The sequence below is a fragment of the Nelumbo nucifera genome, chromosome 8, assembly GCF_055504915.1.
Source record: "Nelumbo nucifera cultivar China Antique chromosome 8, China Antique-T2T, whole genome shotgun sequence".
NCBI classification, from domain to species: Eukaryota; Viridiplantae; Streptophyta; class Magnoliopsida; order Proteales; family Nelumbonaceae; genus Nelumbo; species Nelumbo nucifera.
Window position 1 is genome coordinate 35586501 of NC_142656.1, and position 17891 is coordinate 35604391.

General features: G+C 38.4%; 1 protein-coding gene across 1 annotated transcript; it reads left to right on the forward strand.

The window, feature by feature from the left end:
* The first annotated feature begins 15491 nt into the window (after nucleotides 1-15491).
* Nucleotides 15492-16187, forward strand: LOC148789854 (uncharacterized). The gene has a single exon (XM_088893787.1). The coding sequence runs from the start codon at nucleotides 15492-15494 to the stop codon at nucleotides 16185-16187; it is 696 nt and encodes a 231-aa protein (XP_088749913.1).
* The last annotated feature ends 1704 nt before the right edge of the window (nucleotides 16188-17891 follow it).

Genomic DNA, 17891 nt, shown 5'->3' on the forward strand with positions numbered 1-17891 from the left:
TTTTGGCTGAAATTTTGTAGGGTGGGGTTCTTGGTGGTCTTGAGGTGGCTGGTAAAATCAAATTGAGCAAATTGGGCCCATACTGAGCAGATTCAGAATTCGGTTAGTCTGGAGCCTTGAAATATAATCTTTTTGTAATCGAGGGTAAATGGAGGTGATTTGGACTGGAATTTCATATGGAGGGGTTTTTGGATATTCCGGAGTGATTGGGAAAGTTTGATTGGTTTAGATGTGTTTGGATCAAGCGAATATGGGTTGTGGGTGTGAGAATGGTCGAAATGGATTCTTTGCTTGATAGAGAGGTGAATGGAGGAATCTTGAGTTCAAATTTCATGGGTATGTGCTTCGGGATGTTCCAGGTCTGATGGTCATGTCTGATTTAGTGGTTGAGGTGTAAGTGAGGGTCAATCAGGGCCATCAGATAGGTATCGGACATGTTTAACACTGGATCTAAGGACTCTCGGGGTAAAATTTAGGTTTTCTGAGTTTTTGGATGTTTTGGAGAGGTTGGAAGGGTCTGATCAGGTGTTTGGGGTGAATTGGAAGTTCAGGTAGCGGATTGAGCAAAAATCGAGTGCTGACACAACCTTTTCAAGAACTACGACTGGTCTGATCCCTCACAAGGGTTACGTAGCTAGCCTAGGCATTGGCGCTTATGTGTGACTCGGATAACCAAGTAAAAATAATGAAACCTTAGGACCCTCAAATACACCTAAAACCCTAGGTTTTCTACCTAGACACCCTCTAAGTACCAACCCAAATAGTCTAGGGATTGCTTGCATCATCTTTGCATTCATTTCATGCATGTTTGCATTTCATTTGAAGTCTAATGCTTCCAACAGGAAAGATGACCTCACCTACCAAGGATCAAGTCAATATCCAACAAGAGATCGAAGAACTTTGAAAAGTAGTGGACCTGTTAACCTTCAAAGTTGATTGGCTAATTTCCCACACAGGGGTAACACTACTAATTTTTTGGAATCGTATGTTACCTTCTCAACCATCTAAGAAAGAAGTGAAGAAGTTCAGTCTGCTACCTTGCCAACCTTCTAAGCTTTTGCCCATCTTGGTCGGAAAAGGATACTTTCATTTATTGCCTTGGAAGCCTCCTACGGATCCAAAGAATTTCAACCAGAAGGCTTACTGTACCTAGCATCAAGGACCAAGACATGAAACCAATGAATGCTGGCAATTGAAGTATGCTATCAATTTCTCATTGATGATGGCCAATACAACCCTAGGGCTCAAGCTTATGGACATGCTGCCATCTAAACACAGTTACATTAAACTTTGTTTTTCTTTGCACCTTAAAAGCTCAATGTACTCAGTTTTTACTTAATGAAATCTCATTTTGTGCCTTTTATCAATCTATGTTTGTGTCCCAATGCTATATCCCAACAAATCAACAAATTCAATTGGCCCAATTTATCCTTTTATTGTATCCAGATTTGATGATCAAAAACTTGCAACAAGTTTCATCGATATGTTGTTGAGAAAAGTTGGTTGCTGAGTGGAAATTCAAAAAATGAAATGTTTAGAGAAGGGGACAACCCTAGGTAGTAAAAGAACTGAAGGCATAAGGGCAATGGAGTTAACTCACAATGGCTACTCCTAAGTCAGCATCAAGTCATCAAATCCACTGTCAATTGTTGATCAATCAAAGAAAGAACTAGAGGCCATTTTCGGTTGATCATTTCCTCAGTCCCTTATCATTCATTTTAGATGCTAGTCATCCCATTTAAGCCTTTCATCTAAACCTTTATTTGACAAAACCCATAACTTTCCCAAGATGCTTGAATCAAAATAAAAAACAAGGGGCCAAAAAAAGACGAAGAAAAAAAAAAGATAAAAAAGCATGAAGAAAAAGGCAAAAGGAACTAGGGGCAAGTTCACTCAAAGGCCCCACATTGTCAAAGAATAATACTTCTCCCTTAAAAGATCAATTGGGGATGAGCTTAACATGTATTTCATTTCATAAGTCATAGATACATTCAAGAGACAAAGGGAGGCCATCTATCAATCGTTTCACCTCGTCTATGATCCACTAACCAATCCTCTGAACCTCTTCGTTGATTAAACCCCCTTTCTCAAGAGACAGATGTCAAATATTTGAATACCCTTCCAACAAGTCAAAAAAAAGAGGAAAAACTAAGTCAGCTAAGTGCAATTTTGAAAAAAAAAAGAGAAAAATAAAAAACTGGGGCAACTGAGATAAAACATTTATTTCCAATTTCATCTTAACCCCACTCTCCACCCCAATGAAAAGTCCTCCTGAATCAAGTTAAATGTATGGCTCATTGCATTGAAAGGCATGAAAAGCATTTCTCATCCAAAGGGAATAAGAAAAAGAGAAAAAAAGGAAAATAAGAAAATCCAGAAAAGTGTTAAAGGCCCCATTTGTCAATTTAAACATCTGAAACCTGCATCAAAAGAATATTTGAGCCTCTTATCTTTTGATTTTGAACCATGTTCTAAGCCACGTTCCGTCCCATCTAATAAGACCTCCTCGGTCTTTGAGAAATTAGCAAGTTGACCTTGGACACACATTTTCCCGCTGACAATGATGGAATCAAGTGTAGGCACGCTAAGCAAAAAAAAAAAAAAGAAGAAAAGAAGAAGAAGAAGAAAAAAAAAGAAATCAGACCTGGAAACACTAAACTAGGGGCAAAAAGGGCAATAAAAAGAAAAAGAGAATGGTACATTTCAATCTCTATGTGAGGGGGCAACTATCTCTTGCTCGAACATTTTCCTGAAGTGAATTTCCAATTGGCCACTAACATTTCTAAGACACATGTCTCTGAAACCAACAATGTTGTTGTCATAAAATCTTATGCCACATTAAGGGTAAGCATGCTCTTTTGAGTGTCATTGTTTTGTCAGAAGTAAGCTTAATCCTTTTCCACCTCTTGTCATCATCTTCCTAGCCGACATCATACACATTATCCTTTTCTTTAGCCAAATGTTTCAAAATGGCCAATCATTACAGGAAAAGAAGAAAAGGGCTCTCACCCATTTACCATGCTTTTTAAAATCATCAAGCTTCTAGATTGGCATATCATTTCTTACACTATGGCATAAAAATCATTGTTTGATCATCGAATTTGTTTTAAGGTCCCTCGTGGCATCAAAGTCCCTCGTGGCATTAAAATCCCTCATGGCACTAAAGTCCCTTGTGGCACTAAGGTCCCTCATGGCACTAAAGTCCCTCGTGGCATCAAAGTTCTTCATGGCATCAAAGTCTCTTGTGGCAAAAAAAAATTCTTGAATCATTGCATAGCGAAAAACTTAATAGCACCCAAATGTTTTCCAGAAAATTCAAGAATCTTTTATTCCAATCATCCAAAAATTTTCATACATATCTCCATCATTCAAAAATCTTTCATCATCTTCATAATCCTTCAATGCAAGTTGCTTTTATCTAAATCCAAAAGTCATTAATCATCCAACTTTCTTTCATTTAAATCATCCAAATCCATCCGCCTTCGGGCATAATCGAGTACCCATCAAATATCATCAAAATTTCTCGCTTTATGCAATCCGCCTTCGGGCATAATCGAATACCCATTAAATATCATTGAAATTTCTTACTTTGTGTGATCCACTTTCGAGCATAATCGAATACCCATCAAATATCATCAAAATCTCTCGCTTTGTGCGATCCGCCTTCGGGAACAATCGAATACCATCAAATATCATCGAAATTTCTCACTTTGTGCGATCCGCCCTTGAGCATAATCAAATACCCATCAAATATCATCGAAATTTCTCGCCTTGTGTGATCTGCCCATGGCCATAATCGAATACCCATCAAATATCATCAAAAATTTTTACTTTGTGTGATCTGCCTTCGGGCATAATCGAATACCCATCGAAAATCATCAAAATTTCTTGTTTTTGCGATTCACCTTCGGGCATAATCGAATACCCATCGAATATCATTGAAATCTCTTGCTTTGTGTGATCTGCTTTCGAGCATAATCGAATACCCATCAAATATCATCGAAATCTCTCACCTTGTGCGATCTGCCTATGGGCATAATCGAATACCCATAAAAAATCAATGAAATTTCTCGCTTTGTACGATCTGTCTTCGGGCATAATCGAATACCTATCAAATATCACCGAAATTTCTCACCTTGTGCGATCCGCCTTCGGGCATAATCGAATACCCATCAAATATTATCAAAATTTCTCGCTTTGTGCGATCCACCTTTGGGCATCATCGAATAGCATCAAAATCTCTCGCTTTGTGCGATTCACCTTCGGGCACAATCCAATACCCATCGAATATCATCGAAATTTCTCTCTTTGCGCGATCTGCCTTCGGGCATAATCGAATACCCATCGAATATCATCGAAATCTCTTGCTTTGTGCGATCTGCTTTTGAGCATAATCGAATACCCATCAAATATCATCGAAATCTCTCACCTTATGTGATCTACCTATGGGCATAATTGAATACCCATCGAAAATCATTGAAATTTCTCGCTTTGTGCGATCTGTCTTCGGGCATAGTCGAATACCCATCAAATATCACTGAAATTTCTCGCCTCGTGCGATCTGCCTTCGAGCATAATTGAATACCCATAAAATATCATCAAAATCTCTCGCTTTGTGCAATCCGCCTTTGGGCATAATCGAATATCATCAAAATCTCTCGTTTTGTGCGATTCACCTTTGGGCACAATCGAATACCCATCGAATATCATCGAAATTTCTTGTTTTGTGTGATCCGCCTTTGGGCATTATCGAATACCCATCAGATATCATCGAAATTTCTCGCTTTATGTGATCCGCCTTCGGGCATAATTGAATACCCATCGAATATCATCAAAATCTCTCGCTTTGTGCGATCTGCCTTCGGGCATAATTGAATACCCATAAAAAATCATCAAAATTTCTCACTTTCTGCACTTCTCCTTTGGGCATAATCAAATACCCATCCAAATTCATCAAAATCTCTCTGGCATAATCTCTTACCATCAAAATTTATCACCTTGTGTGGTTTGCCTTCATGCAAAATCTTGGAGTCAATCAAAAGCAGTCACTTGGCCTAATCCAAAAAAAATCCCATGTGAGATACCTTCCAGAAAATCACTCAAAGAAGAGAAAAAAATTTTAGTTTGATCATTCCTGTGATCAATTGTAGAATTCAAAGATCTTTTTGCCCCGATGCGTGGCAGTATGTCCAGAAGCATAGAAAGCTTGATAAGTTATAACCAAACCACCTTATCTTCAAACTACCTTTTATGAAATCTAAACCGTTGCTGGGGCATTGGACTTACTTTAATATTGTACACTTTGCACTACACAGTTTTCATCACCTAGATTATCAAAGTTTTAATGCGCAAGTAACTCCTATCTAAAGGGATCTTATTACCTCTCAGAATGACAACACATGCTATATCAATCATAGGACCTTTGTTAAGTTTTTAAAATGATTTTCTAAAATGATGTCAAAATCAAACATTAAAAATCAAAACCCATAAAAAAATCAAAATCCATATTAAACTTTCATCAAATATTTTCAAAAATCAAAACCTATAAAAACTCAAAATCAAATAACTAATTTTAAAAATTGAAACCTGTAAAAAGCCCAAAACAAAAATCAAAATCCTTAAAATATGTTCAAAATCAAAACCTATAAAAACCCAAAATAGAAATCAAAATCCATCCCAAAACAAAAATCAAAATACATAAAAAAAAAACAAAAAAAAATTAAAAACCCATAAAAACCCAAAACAAAATCCATATTAAACTTCCATCAAATGTTTTCAAAAATCAAAACAAACCCAAAAAAAGGGGGAAAATCAAAATCCATAAACTTCCGTCAAACATTTTAAATAACTGAATTCAAAAATCGAAACCCCTAAAAAACTCAAATAAAAAAAATCAAAATCCATATTAAGTTGGTAAACTTCCATCAAATATTTTAAATCCATAAATCAAACAACTAATTCAAATCATGAGTCAAAATCCATCAAATATTCAAATCAAATTTAAAAAAATTAAAACCCATAAAAATCCAAATCAATGGTAAAAAAACCATAAAATATGCAAATCAAATAGCTAATCAAAAGCCAAAATCCGTCAAAGGTAAAAGACTATCAAATATTCAAATCAAATAGTCAATCAAAAGCCAAATTTCATTAAATATTCAAATTAAATTCAAAAATCAAAACCCATAAAAATTCAAGTCAAAGGTCAAAACCATCAAATTTTTAAATCAAATAAACAATCAAAAGCCAAAGTCCATCAAATATTTAAATCAAATAAAACCCATAAAAAATGAAATATTATCAAAAATCAAAACCCATAAAAATTCAAATCAAAAGTCAAAAACCATCAAATATTCAAATCAAATAGCTAATAAAAATCCAAAGACCATTAAATATTTAAATCAAATAAAACCTGTAAAATAAAATATTTTCAAAAATCAAAACCCATAAAAATTCAGAAAGCCATAAAATATTCAAATCAAATAACCAATTTCAAAAATCAAAATCAAGAGCCAAAGTCCATCAAATATTTAAATCAAATAAAACCTGTAAAAAATCAAATATTTTGAAAAATCAAAACCCATAAAAATTCAAATCAAAAGTCAAAAACCATTAAATATTCAAATCAAATAACTAATCAAAAGCCAAAGCCCATTAAATATTTTAATCAAATAAAACCCGTAAAAATCAAATATTTTCAAAAATGAAAACCCATAAAAATTCAAAAACCATAAAATATTCAAATGAAATAGCCAAATTCAAAAATCAAAATCGATAGCCAAAGTCCATCAAATATTTAAATTAAATGAAACCTGCAAAAAAAATCAAATATTTTCAAAAAATCAAAACCTGTGAAAATTAAAAATTCATCAAATATTTAAATCAAAATCAAGACCTGTAAAAAACTCAAATAAAGATTCAAAATCCATATCAACTTAGTAAAATTTCATAAAACATTTGAATCAAATAACAAATTCGATCTTCAAAAACCTAAGTTAGTAAAAAAAAATCAAATCAAATAAGAAATTTATAGGCTTTTATCAAATTATCAATTTAAATGCCACAACAGAAAAAGGTCAAAGCCACACAAACTTAAACTATAGACATCCAACAAATAACAATTTAGAAATCCATAAAAAAATAACTTAATGAGCTTCATCCCATATTAAAAAATATCAAATTCTTCAAAACATATGCAAGAAAACATAACAAAAATCAAACATCAACTAATGCTAGCTATTTTTAGGATGACACCACTATGTTTTCTCGTGTTTGTTTGACAGTTGCAATTGCCTTCCAAGGCTTGGGACGGTACAACACCTTCCAGGTAATGGTTTTACATTACATCAACTTTAACCTTGACTGAAATTCTAGCAGCAAAATCTCCTCCTCTAAACTCTTGACCCTCACAAAAATCTTCGTGTGCTTCTTTTTCTTTGTTGTTCGGTAGCTTGCTACCTCCAACAAAGAGGGGCAGCAATTAGCACCCAATTTTTGTTGTGTCCCTTCACCCTACCTCTTTGTACTCCCCTTTTGCATTCCAAAAACTTGAAACACAACCAGATCAACTTGAGACTTTCCAAACCCAAAAAAACCCTCCATTGACACAACCTACAGGACAAACAAGAACCTTGGTTAGACATCATCCCTACACTTGAAAAACTATAACTTAGTTGCACATCAGTTTAATGACTAAACTCTAAAGATCCACTGTTCATCACGCCAACTTCCTTTCTAACGGCCACGATCTATGCGATATCCAAATACTAACTCCTCCAAAATTAAATCCAACATATCCATTACCCAAGATCACTAGGAAATAATCAAGTAGCAAATCCCACCACGAGTCTTCAACAACTAACCGCAAAAACATCAAGATCCCATTTGGATGGCCCTGAATGATTACCAAGTTCGACCATATATTTCTCAGACCAGAACCATCCACTTGACTCCTCACCCTAATCCATGCCTACCTTCCAAATTTCAGCTCAAAATTCCCTCGTTTAAGCCCCCATCAAGCCTAGATCCAATTCCAAAAAATCTCATTAATTAGAGCCTACCATCCATCATCCCAACTTCACATGACAAATCAGACCTTACCACTGTGTTTGGAGACCTAAAAAACCTTTGCATGTCAAATATCACGACCAAACACCTCCGTTTGACCATTAAAAAAGTAAGATTCCATTTCGAACCCTCTCATTGATTGGAAAACCATAAGCTAAGACCATGATCTGAACTAAATCAATCAATCTACACCTATGATCTAAGATCCATCACTTCCACTAGATTCAGGATGATCAAAAGTGCCAACTGATAACCCTACATTTCGATGCCTTAAGGACATCAATTCAAGGGTATTTTCGGCCTTAAAAAAGTCAAAATGTGTCATTTTCCCAGTTAAAATCAATTATGTGACCTTTGAGGGTCTCTGTGCAAATTATGTAGAAAACTAGAAAGTTTTCATGGCTGGAATGCAGTTTTTGGGAAGTTGGTGTGAAGTCCAGTTGAAAGAGGGGGTGTTTCTGTAAAGAACTGAAAACAAGAGGGTGCCTCCTATCTACTAAACCCAGTTGGCGCCCATCCTATTGTGTTACCATGCTCCCCTCTCATTAGCAAACCCTAGGGAGCCTTTTTAACCTAATCTTTTCACTCTTAGCAAACCCTAGCCGCCTCTAGGTGTTTAATTTCCACCCTCCACCTCTTTTAATCTCAACCACTCATTTTAGGGCTCTCCTTTGTATATTTTAAACCCTAGGGCGCCACCTATTATGCTAATCCTTACCATTCAACTCCCTATCATTAAATCTCAGCCACTCCCTCCATCTTATATCCAACCATTCAATATAAGGCACCACCTATTCTTTTAATCTTAACCCTTCAACCCTAGATGTTCTAATCTACACCCTCCATTTCTGGGCACCCAAATCTCAGCCCTACATAATGTTGGGCGCCCTCTCCTTTTATTTTCAGCCATAAGATCACCCCAAAACCATCTTAGCCATCAATTAGAAACCCTAGGGTGTCTCTAACTTTGCTAAATCCCAACTGTCGCCCCCTCTTTCTCTCTAATTCCAGTTATATCCACCATTCTCTATAAAAAGGACCCCAGGGGCCCTAGAGAAGGGGTTGGTCAATTCACCCAGTTAACAAGGCTAGGGTTTCTTAAGGAGTTCAAGGGTTGTAGAAGGGGAGGACGCCCAGATCTTGCCAGGAGGGGTTTCTGCAAGCTGTTCAACCATTCTACAACTACCGCCACTGGATCTGGTCAATCATTCTTTCCTTTTCTTTATTTTCTTTTTTGTTATTTTTATTTCTGCAATCTTTTAGATTTAATTCTTGTTCATTTCTCTGTTTTGCAGATTTGAATTTGTTTGGTTCAAGGCTAAGGTGTTTCGAGGGGTTCGAGGGCTGTAGAAAGGAGGGACGCCCGGTTCTTATCAGGAGGGGTTTCTGCAATTTGTCTAGCCGATCTACAACTACCGCACCGAATCTGGATTCTGGATCATTTTTTTATTTATTTCTTTTATTTCCTTTGTTGATTCCATACTTTATTAAATTCTGATTTTTATTTATTGTCTTGTTTAAATTCGAAACATTTAATTTCAGCAATAATAGATTTTATTTTCATATTTTCTGCCATTCCCGATTGCATTCTCTTGTCCAGATCTAAGTATATATTAACTTTTCACTTGTTTCCCTGTGGATACGACCCGTTCTCACCCATTTACTATGTCAGTAGTTGTTTGAGAAACGAAAAAAATTTATAAATATTAAAGTGGTGTTTCGAAGTCGTTAATGACACACTTTTGGACACACCACCAACCCACCAAATTTCATCCCAAAATTCCCTCGTTTGATCCTTCATCAAACAAAGATTTTGTTTCAGCAAATCTTGTTGATCCAAACTTGTCAGTCATAGATCTCAATCATCCTGACCCCATTTGTCCGATCAAACCTCACCACTATGTTTAGAGACCCAAAAAACCCTGGGATGCCAAATTTTGTGACCAAACTCATTCATTTGACCGTTAAACTAGAAAGATACCACTTTGACACACCTGATTAAATTGCCGCATCATTTTGGCCAACCTGAAGCCTTAAAAGGATTTTCGCTGATGTCAAAACCATTCTTGACCCATTAGAACACTTGGACCAATCAAACAAAGCCTAATAGACCCAAAAATCTCAAAATACCAAACATACCCCTACTTAAGACCAAGAAAAGACAAAATAGCTTTAAAAAGTTCATCAAATTTACCTTTTCTGCCACTGTCTGCCCCAAATACGGGGCTGCAATGTATGACACGCCCCAAGCTCCCATTAGACACGCAAAACCCATGAAAACCACCCCCAAATCGAAGAAAGAGTTTCACCAAACAAGAAAGCTTGATTGAACATGATTTTCTTTGAAGAATCATTGCTTATTTGTGTGTAAAACCTCTGTTAAATCCCAGGCACTGTAGCTGAATGAATTCAGACCTGACCCCCCTCCCATTCTCTATAAATACGGATCTAATCCGAGCTCAAAGAGGGGGGACCAGGAGAAAAAAGAGAAAGAGAGAGGAAGAAAACCCAAGAGAGGCTCGTAGAGAGAAAAAGAGAGAGAATAAAGCTTTCTCCCAAACCGTATGCTACCTCTTGCTCATCCAAATCCGGAGGTGCTCTGAACATCAGATTCTAAACTCCTCTCCTCCACCTTCAAGCAGAGGCTTCTGCAACCAAAAATATTCCCTAGCTCAAGAACCCATCTAAACTTCGTTCTGTTACATCCCTACCTGTTGGAAAACTCCCGTCAAGGAATATACGAAAGGTAAGTCTTCTTTACTTTTTCTAGGTTACTTGAAGTTCTGAAATGTTGGAAAACCATTGTTTTCAATTTCTTCTTGACTGAGAGTAGAGGCAGAGAGGCGAGGGTCTTTGGGAAATCAGTACCTAAGACCCGATAGCATCACTTCAAAATCGGTTTTAGGAGGAGTTGAAAGCATGCTCCTCTAGATTTAAGAAATTCTTGCAACCATTTTTATTTCTCTCCGAAAGAAACTGATACTGAATAACTCCCGTATCGGGATGCTAAAGCAGCTTGGAGAGAGGGGTGCCTAATACCTTCCTTTTCCCAATCCTAGGGACCTAAAATCTCTTGGTTGTATGCCTTTCCCATGGAAAACGGAGTCACTATCAAAGACTTAAATCGAGCTTTTTAAACCTAAAAATGAGGGCCCATTTCCTTTAAAAATTGGGTGGTGACTCCATTTCCTCTAAAAAATGGGTGGTCCTCGAAGAGATGGGCCGGACCGAACAATCTCCCTTCACTCTCGCCGCCGCTCTCGTAACCATCTCCGCCAACCATCACGCCTCCAACTCGAATCCTACCACACTAGAATAGCCTATCATGGCTAATTCCGTGCCCGTGCAAGCAGTGTAACACCCCGTCGGATAGTCCAAAATCCTCCTCCAAGCAGATCTAGGAATGAAGGCCCCACTCAATTGGGATGACTTGAGAGAATATGTCCATGGGCTGGTGGTAGAAAGTCGTAACTAGGCCCAAGATTCAGTTATCCTGCAAAAACCATACTTCGACCGAATCTTGTACAAGCCCAACCCCGTAGGTTACACTCCTCCACAACAGTGGCCATAGTACGATGGGTAGAGAGGAAGCCCACAAGAGCATATAAGTCTGGGGAGACAGGCCATCCCAACATTTGGTGGCACACCAGTATCAGCCTTGGTAGTATAAATCTCCCCAGACTTATCCAACGACTGTGAATATTTAAAACTAACACGAGTCTCTATAAGTGTCCAATTTTAGGGTCTTACATAGAATTAAACCAAACAACATGAATCAAACATGCACTTTATTTATTTCCACTAAATAACAAAAGTACATCAAATCGAATTGAAGCTAAGGGCATACAAAACTGTCTAACAGCTCCCACTTGCACTTAGGTCCAATCTGGTACAAGCCGGAGTCCCATACTTTCCACGTGTTTCTCAAACACCTTCTGTGTCAGTGGCTTAGTCAATGGGTCTGCCACATTATCCGCTGATGCTACCTTCTGAATTAGGACGTCTCCTCTACCAACGATCTCCCGCAGTACATGGTACTTTCTCTCGATGTGCTTTGACCTCGAGTGAGCCCGAGGCTCTTTAGCCTGGGCGATCGCTCCATTGTTGTCACACAACAACGGGATGGGTGATGTGTTGGATGGAATCGCTCCCAATTCGTGTATGAATTTCTTCATCCACATGGCTTCCTTGGCAGTTTCACTTGCGGCAATGTACTCGGCCTCGGTTGTGGAGTCTGCAGTGGACCCCTGTTTGCTGCTTTTCCAGCAAACAGCACACGATCCTATCGTGAAAACATACCTAGATGTAGACTTTCTATCATCTGGATCCGACTGGAAATCGGCATCGGTATACCCTAGAACTTGTAGTGAACTTCCATCGAGTACCAGACAAAACTCTTTTGTCCTTCGAAGGTATTTGAGTATGTTCTTCACAGTAGTCCAATGCTCCTGCCCTGGGTTTGTCTGGAATCTGCATACCACACTCACCGCCTGAGCAATGTCTGGGCGAGTGCACAGCATGACATACATGATGCTCCCTACGACTGAGGCATAGGGAACGTCTCTCATGCTCTCAATCTCCTTAGAAGTCTTGGGAGACATCTTCTTGGAGAGAGTGACTCCGTGCCTGAAAGGAACGTTTCCTTTCTTGGAGTTTTCCATGTTGTATCTTTTGACAATTTTGTCAATATAAGCAGCTTGGAGTTTTCCATGTTGTATCTTTCTTGGAGTTCTCCAAGATCTTTCATGGAGAACTGCTGTGATAGCCATACCTTGACCGAAGTCAACATTCCTACATTGGACAATTGTAAATTTCTTTTAATAAAACTTTAAGTAATGCTTCAACTAGAACTACTTCATTGGACAATTCTCACAAAAAGACATTGCTGTAGTTTCATCATAGAAAGATGCATCATAACCCGAACAAGTATTGCAAACACTAGAGGTGCGATAGTGAAATTTATTGAATTCGTAATTAATAATCAAACCAGAAATGCTAAGCCTTATTGCGATAACAGGAACAAAGGGAAGAGACCTTAGAATATTGCGATGAAATCCAAGAACCTCCCAAGTGTATGATGAATTCCTTCGACACGGTGCAAGAACCCTTAGAAGAGATCAATATGATCACAGAGGGAACAGAGAAAAGGCCATTGTACATATCAGCCAAACTAGAACCCGAAGAAAAGGACAAATTGATCACATTACTGAAAGGTAAGAACCTTTCTTTATTGCAAGATACTATGACCTGTTTGAAAAATGGACTAATCTGTGTGCATTTTCATAGAATTCCAAGATGTCTTCACTTAGTTGTACGACTAGATGCTAGGATTAGACTTGGCCCTTGTCAGGCACTCTTTATGTATAGATCCCAAGTTCAAGCCCGTGAAGTAGCCTCAAAGGGTCTTTAAACCATAAGTAACCGTAAAGATTAAAGAAGAAGTCGAACAACTCCTACAAGTAGGGTTCATCAAACCTATACCAAACCCTCAATGGCTAGCCAACATAGTGCTAGTCAAGAAGAAGAACAAGACAACTCAAGTTAGTCCCTCAAGTTTAGTTGGCCAAACTCTTAGTGCATCGCTGAAAACTAACTCCTTCCAACCTTATCGCAGATGATGTGTCGATTTTAGAGACCTACATAGAGCCTACCCCAAAGATGAGTTTCCCTTGCCAAACATGGAGGTTCTGATAGAATCGACGGCAGGGAATCAACTTTTCTCCTTCCTAGATGTCTACAACGAGTACAATAAGATTTTTATGGACCTTGCAGACACACCCATACAACCTTTAGAACACCAATTGGGAATTTCTATTACAAGATGATGCCCTTTGGCTTGAAGAATGACAAGGCCACATACCAGAGGTTAATGACAATTGTCTTCCATGACATATTGCATAAGGAGATTGAGTGTTTTGTGGACGACATAGTGGTCAAGGCAAGGAAGCAGGAAGATCACCTTGATGTGTTAAGAAAAGTTTTCAATCGATGTAGAACTTTCAACCTGAGACTTAACCCCTTAAAGTGTTTATTCGGAGTACAGTCTGAGAAATTTTGATATAGAGCATGGTTTTCAAAATCGGACCGGACTGGACGGTCAGACTAGAAAAACTGGTAACAATTTAGCCCCCCGGGTCCGGTTATACTGTAAACCGTTATTTAGTAATAACCGTTGAAAAAGTCAAAAACTGCTAACTCAGGCGGTCGAACCGCTAAACCGTTCGACCTGAGCAACAGTTCGTAGGTAGACAAAATTTATTTTCGTCCGATTTAAAAAAAAAATTCCATTCATATCCCACAATTCTCCCTTACGAGTTAGGGTTAGAACGGAAGTTCATTTTCGTTCTAACTTCTAACCCTTCCAAGTTCTAGCCTTCCTTCTCATACTCCAACGGCACGACCTACGACCTACGGCAGCCACAACCAATGACATGTGGCAGCTACGACCGATGTCAACCAGTGGTGAATCACGACGACCGGCGACTGTTGTCCAGATTTCCTTCCTCAAAAGGGCTTCATCTACGGCGGTGAGCAACAAGGAGCAACAACGGATTTACTTTTTCTGTCATCAGCATCAAGAAGGAGCAACAAAAGCAATGGTGGCCGACGATTTTGTAGTGGCGACTGACAATTTTACATAAGTTCTCTCAAAACTATTGCTTTTGTTTTTGAAGGAGCACATCTACTCCGCTTCGCGAGAATAGTGTCACTGCTCCTCCTCCCATTTCCATTTCTGCATTTATTTTCCCTGATTCTTGTTCTCATTCTCATTCTCCCTTATACTCTTTCTTTTATTTTTTTTAATTTATTGATTTTATTGTGTTTTTAACTTTCTCCATATTTAGAACAGACTGTCAGCTCTACTCTTTATCGCAATGAAGAAGAAGACGGAAGAACAAAGAGGACAATTCTGTACTTTTATTATTTTCTATTTGTTATATACTTTGTTGTTTTTGTATTTAGATAATTTTTTTTTTGTATTTTCCTATATTTTTTTCTGTTTTTATTTAATTTTATACTATTTTTTATTATTTATAAATATATTTTTTATTTTAATTTATTTATGACATCACGGGTCGAACTGTTTGACGTGGATGATTAAATTGCTTAACCGAAAACTAGTCCCTTGACCAGTTCTATTTCCAGTTCATTTTTGAAAACCTTGATATAGAGTGGACCAGACCGGAATTCATCTGGATGAGAACAAAGTGAAAGCAGTCCTAGACCTCCCGCCTCCAAGTAACGAGTCCCGGTTGAAGATCCTTTTAGGAAAAGTCTCGTACATTAGGAGGTTCATCACTGGCCTTGCACATACGACAATGCCATTGATGAAGTTGGTTAAAAAATCTGTGGAGTTTAAATGGACAGAACAGCACCAAAGAGCCTTTAAACAGTTGAAGATTACCTAGGCTAAGGCCCCAACCATGTCCCCACCCAGAAAAGACCGAGAATTTAAAGTATGCATCACATTGAACTTAGAAGCGATAGGATGTTTGCTAGCACAAGAGGATGCTGAAGGAGTTGAATCTTCGATATACTACCCTAGTAGAAACCTCAAACTAGCTAAGAAGAACTACTTTCACATGGAACAACAGTTTCTAGCACTGGTATTTGCTGTGCAAAAGTTTAGGCATTACATCCTAGGTCAAAAGGTGAGACTCATTAGACGCAGTGACCCGATCAGGTTCTTCATGGACAGACCTCCTCTCTCCGATAGATTGGTTAAGTGGATGATGCAACTTAGTGAATATATGATCAAATACACTCAACCCCAGGATATCAAGTGTCAAGTAGCGGTAGACCTCCTAGTCGCCTTCCCCACCAACGACGATTTCACTATATTAGAAGAAGTCCCTGGAGAGGTGCCCATGATCGCAGTGGTTGAAGAAGGAGAATGGACTTTGACTTTCGATGGGAGTAGCATTAGCACCTCATCCGGGGTCGGGATCACATTAACTTCGCTCGCCGGCAACACCTTTGCCTACTCGTTCAAATTCCAGTTTCCCTGTTCCCATAACATAGCTAAGTATGAAGCCTTGGTCCTGGGGTTGACCGTAGTAAGGGATTTCGGGGCAAAAAAGATTAGGTTGACGGGGAATTCTAAGTTGGTGATCGGTTAGCTAGATGGAAGCACCACAATCAAAGAGTTAACAATCCTACCATATAGGACCTTGATCCAAAGACTAACCCACGACCTAGGAGTAGCCTTCGAACACCAGAGCAGTGCCAAAAATAGATTTGTCGATGCACTAGCCACCCTGGGATAAAAAATCCAACCCAACGAAGACCCGATCAACATTACCATTCAAACACTTGCGAACCGTCAACCAATAGATTGGGGCATTGGGTAGAAAAGGAAGACGAAATCACGGCGGACGATTGGAGACACAACTTAATACAAAAGCTTAGTAACCCAAATGTGGTGACACAGGACAACAAGGTAGTTCTGAGATTCCAGCTGGTGAATGGGGTATTGTACCATTGGGTGGCAGATGGGCTCAGAACGAGGTGCTTAGGGTTAAAGGAGGCGGAGATGGCCTTAGTGAAACCCACATAACCTACTGTGAAGATATAACTAGCACACTATACAGAAGGCTACAAAGGTTGGGGTACTACTAGCCTACGATGAATACAGGCACGGCCAGGCACTATAGGAAAAATGACTTTTCCTAAAACTGCAGCTAAAAGTTTTACCGGCAGTCAGAAAAATGCCGCTAAAATAAGTGTCGCTAGAAATTCTAGCGGCAGTTTTCGTGGCGGCTGATAAAAGCGAATGACTGCCGCTGAAACTATTTTTAGCGGTAGTCACAACTGCCGCTAAAAGATCAACCAACTGTCACTATAAGTCTAAGACATTGTTTTAGCGGCAGTCATGACTGCCGCTAAATCTATTCATTCCTATTTTGCTTGAAATAACCTATTATCTATACATTCATCTACATTGGAATGAAATACAAAAATCATAACATCAATTACAAATGCAATTTAAAATTCTATTCTCCAATCAAAAGATTTGAATCACAAATTACTACATCTAGTTTCTAATTGATAAATTCTTTAATACAAATTTCATCATCCATTAAATGGAATCACATTCTTGTAACTAATTAATCAAATCTAACATGGATCTGATACAACGGCTCTCAAGATGGAGACAAGCACATCTCTGCCTTCTTGAATTCCCACAAACCTAATCTCCTCTCTCAATGCTGTAATTCTTTCTCTATCTATTCTGTCCTGACAGCTATGGAGCCAAATCAGGCCTGCATAAATATCCTTGTGTATCTTGAGTCCAAATGTTACCAGGTTATGGAAATTTATACAGTGCAATTATTGTAACGACCACAGACATCATGGCTGCCTTCTGTGCAACTCAAATGAACATGTAAGGGATGAGAGGGACCAGGCCACCCAAAGCATAGGCAATGGCAATTGTGAGTGCACTCTCCCTTGCTCTTCTTGGCTCTGGCTTCTCCAATCCAAGCTTAAACCTGCATTAATGGGTTTTGTTTAGATTGTTTTCTGAAACTAACCATAACATATGCCTTCTTAATTAAGAAGTTAATTTAAGACTAATAATGCCAATTTCCCGAAAGGGGTTGTGCTTCATTAAGTGGTCCCTTGCATGAGGTATGCTCTTTTACCAGCCAATTAGGAATAGGGTTTGTTACAGTCCTTTAGAACATTTCTGGTGTTCCAAGGAGCACAAGAAAGTTGTTTTCTTGTTCTTGAAACACCAGAAGCATTCTTTGAAGTTTTAAGAAATGGTACCTAAGATTCCAATCTAACAATAAATAAGTGGCCCTTTATGCAAGGAACCCTTC

What these genes read in the sequence shown, in the direction of transcription:
- LOC148789854 (XM_088893787.1), top strand. Translation starts at nt 15,492, where the DNA reads ATGTCCCCACCCAGAAAAGACCGAGAATTTAAAGTATGCATCACATTG.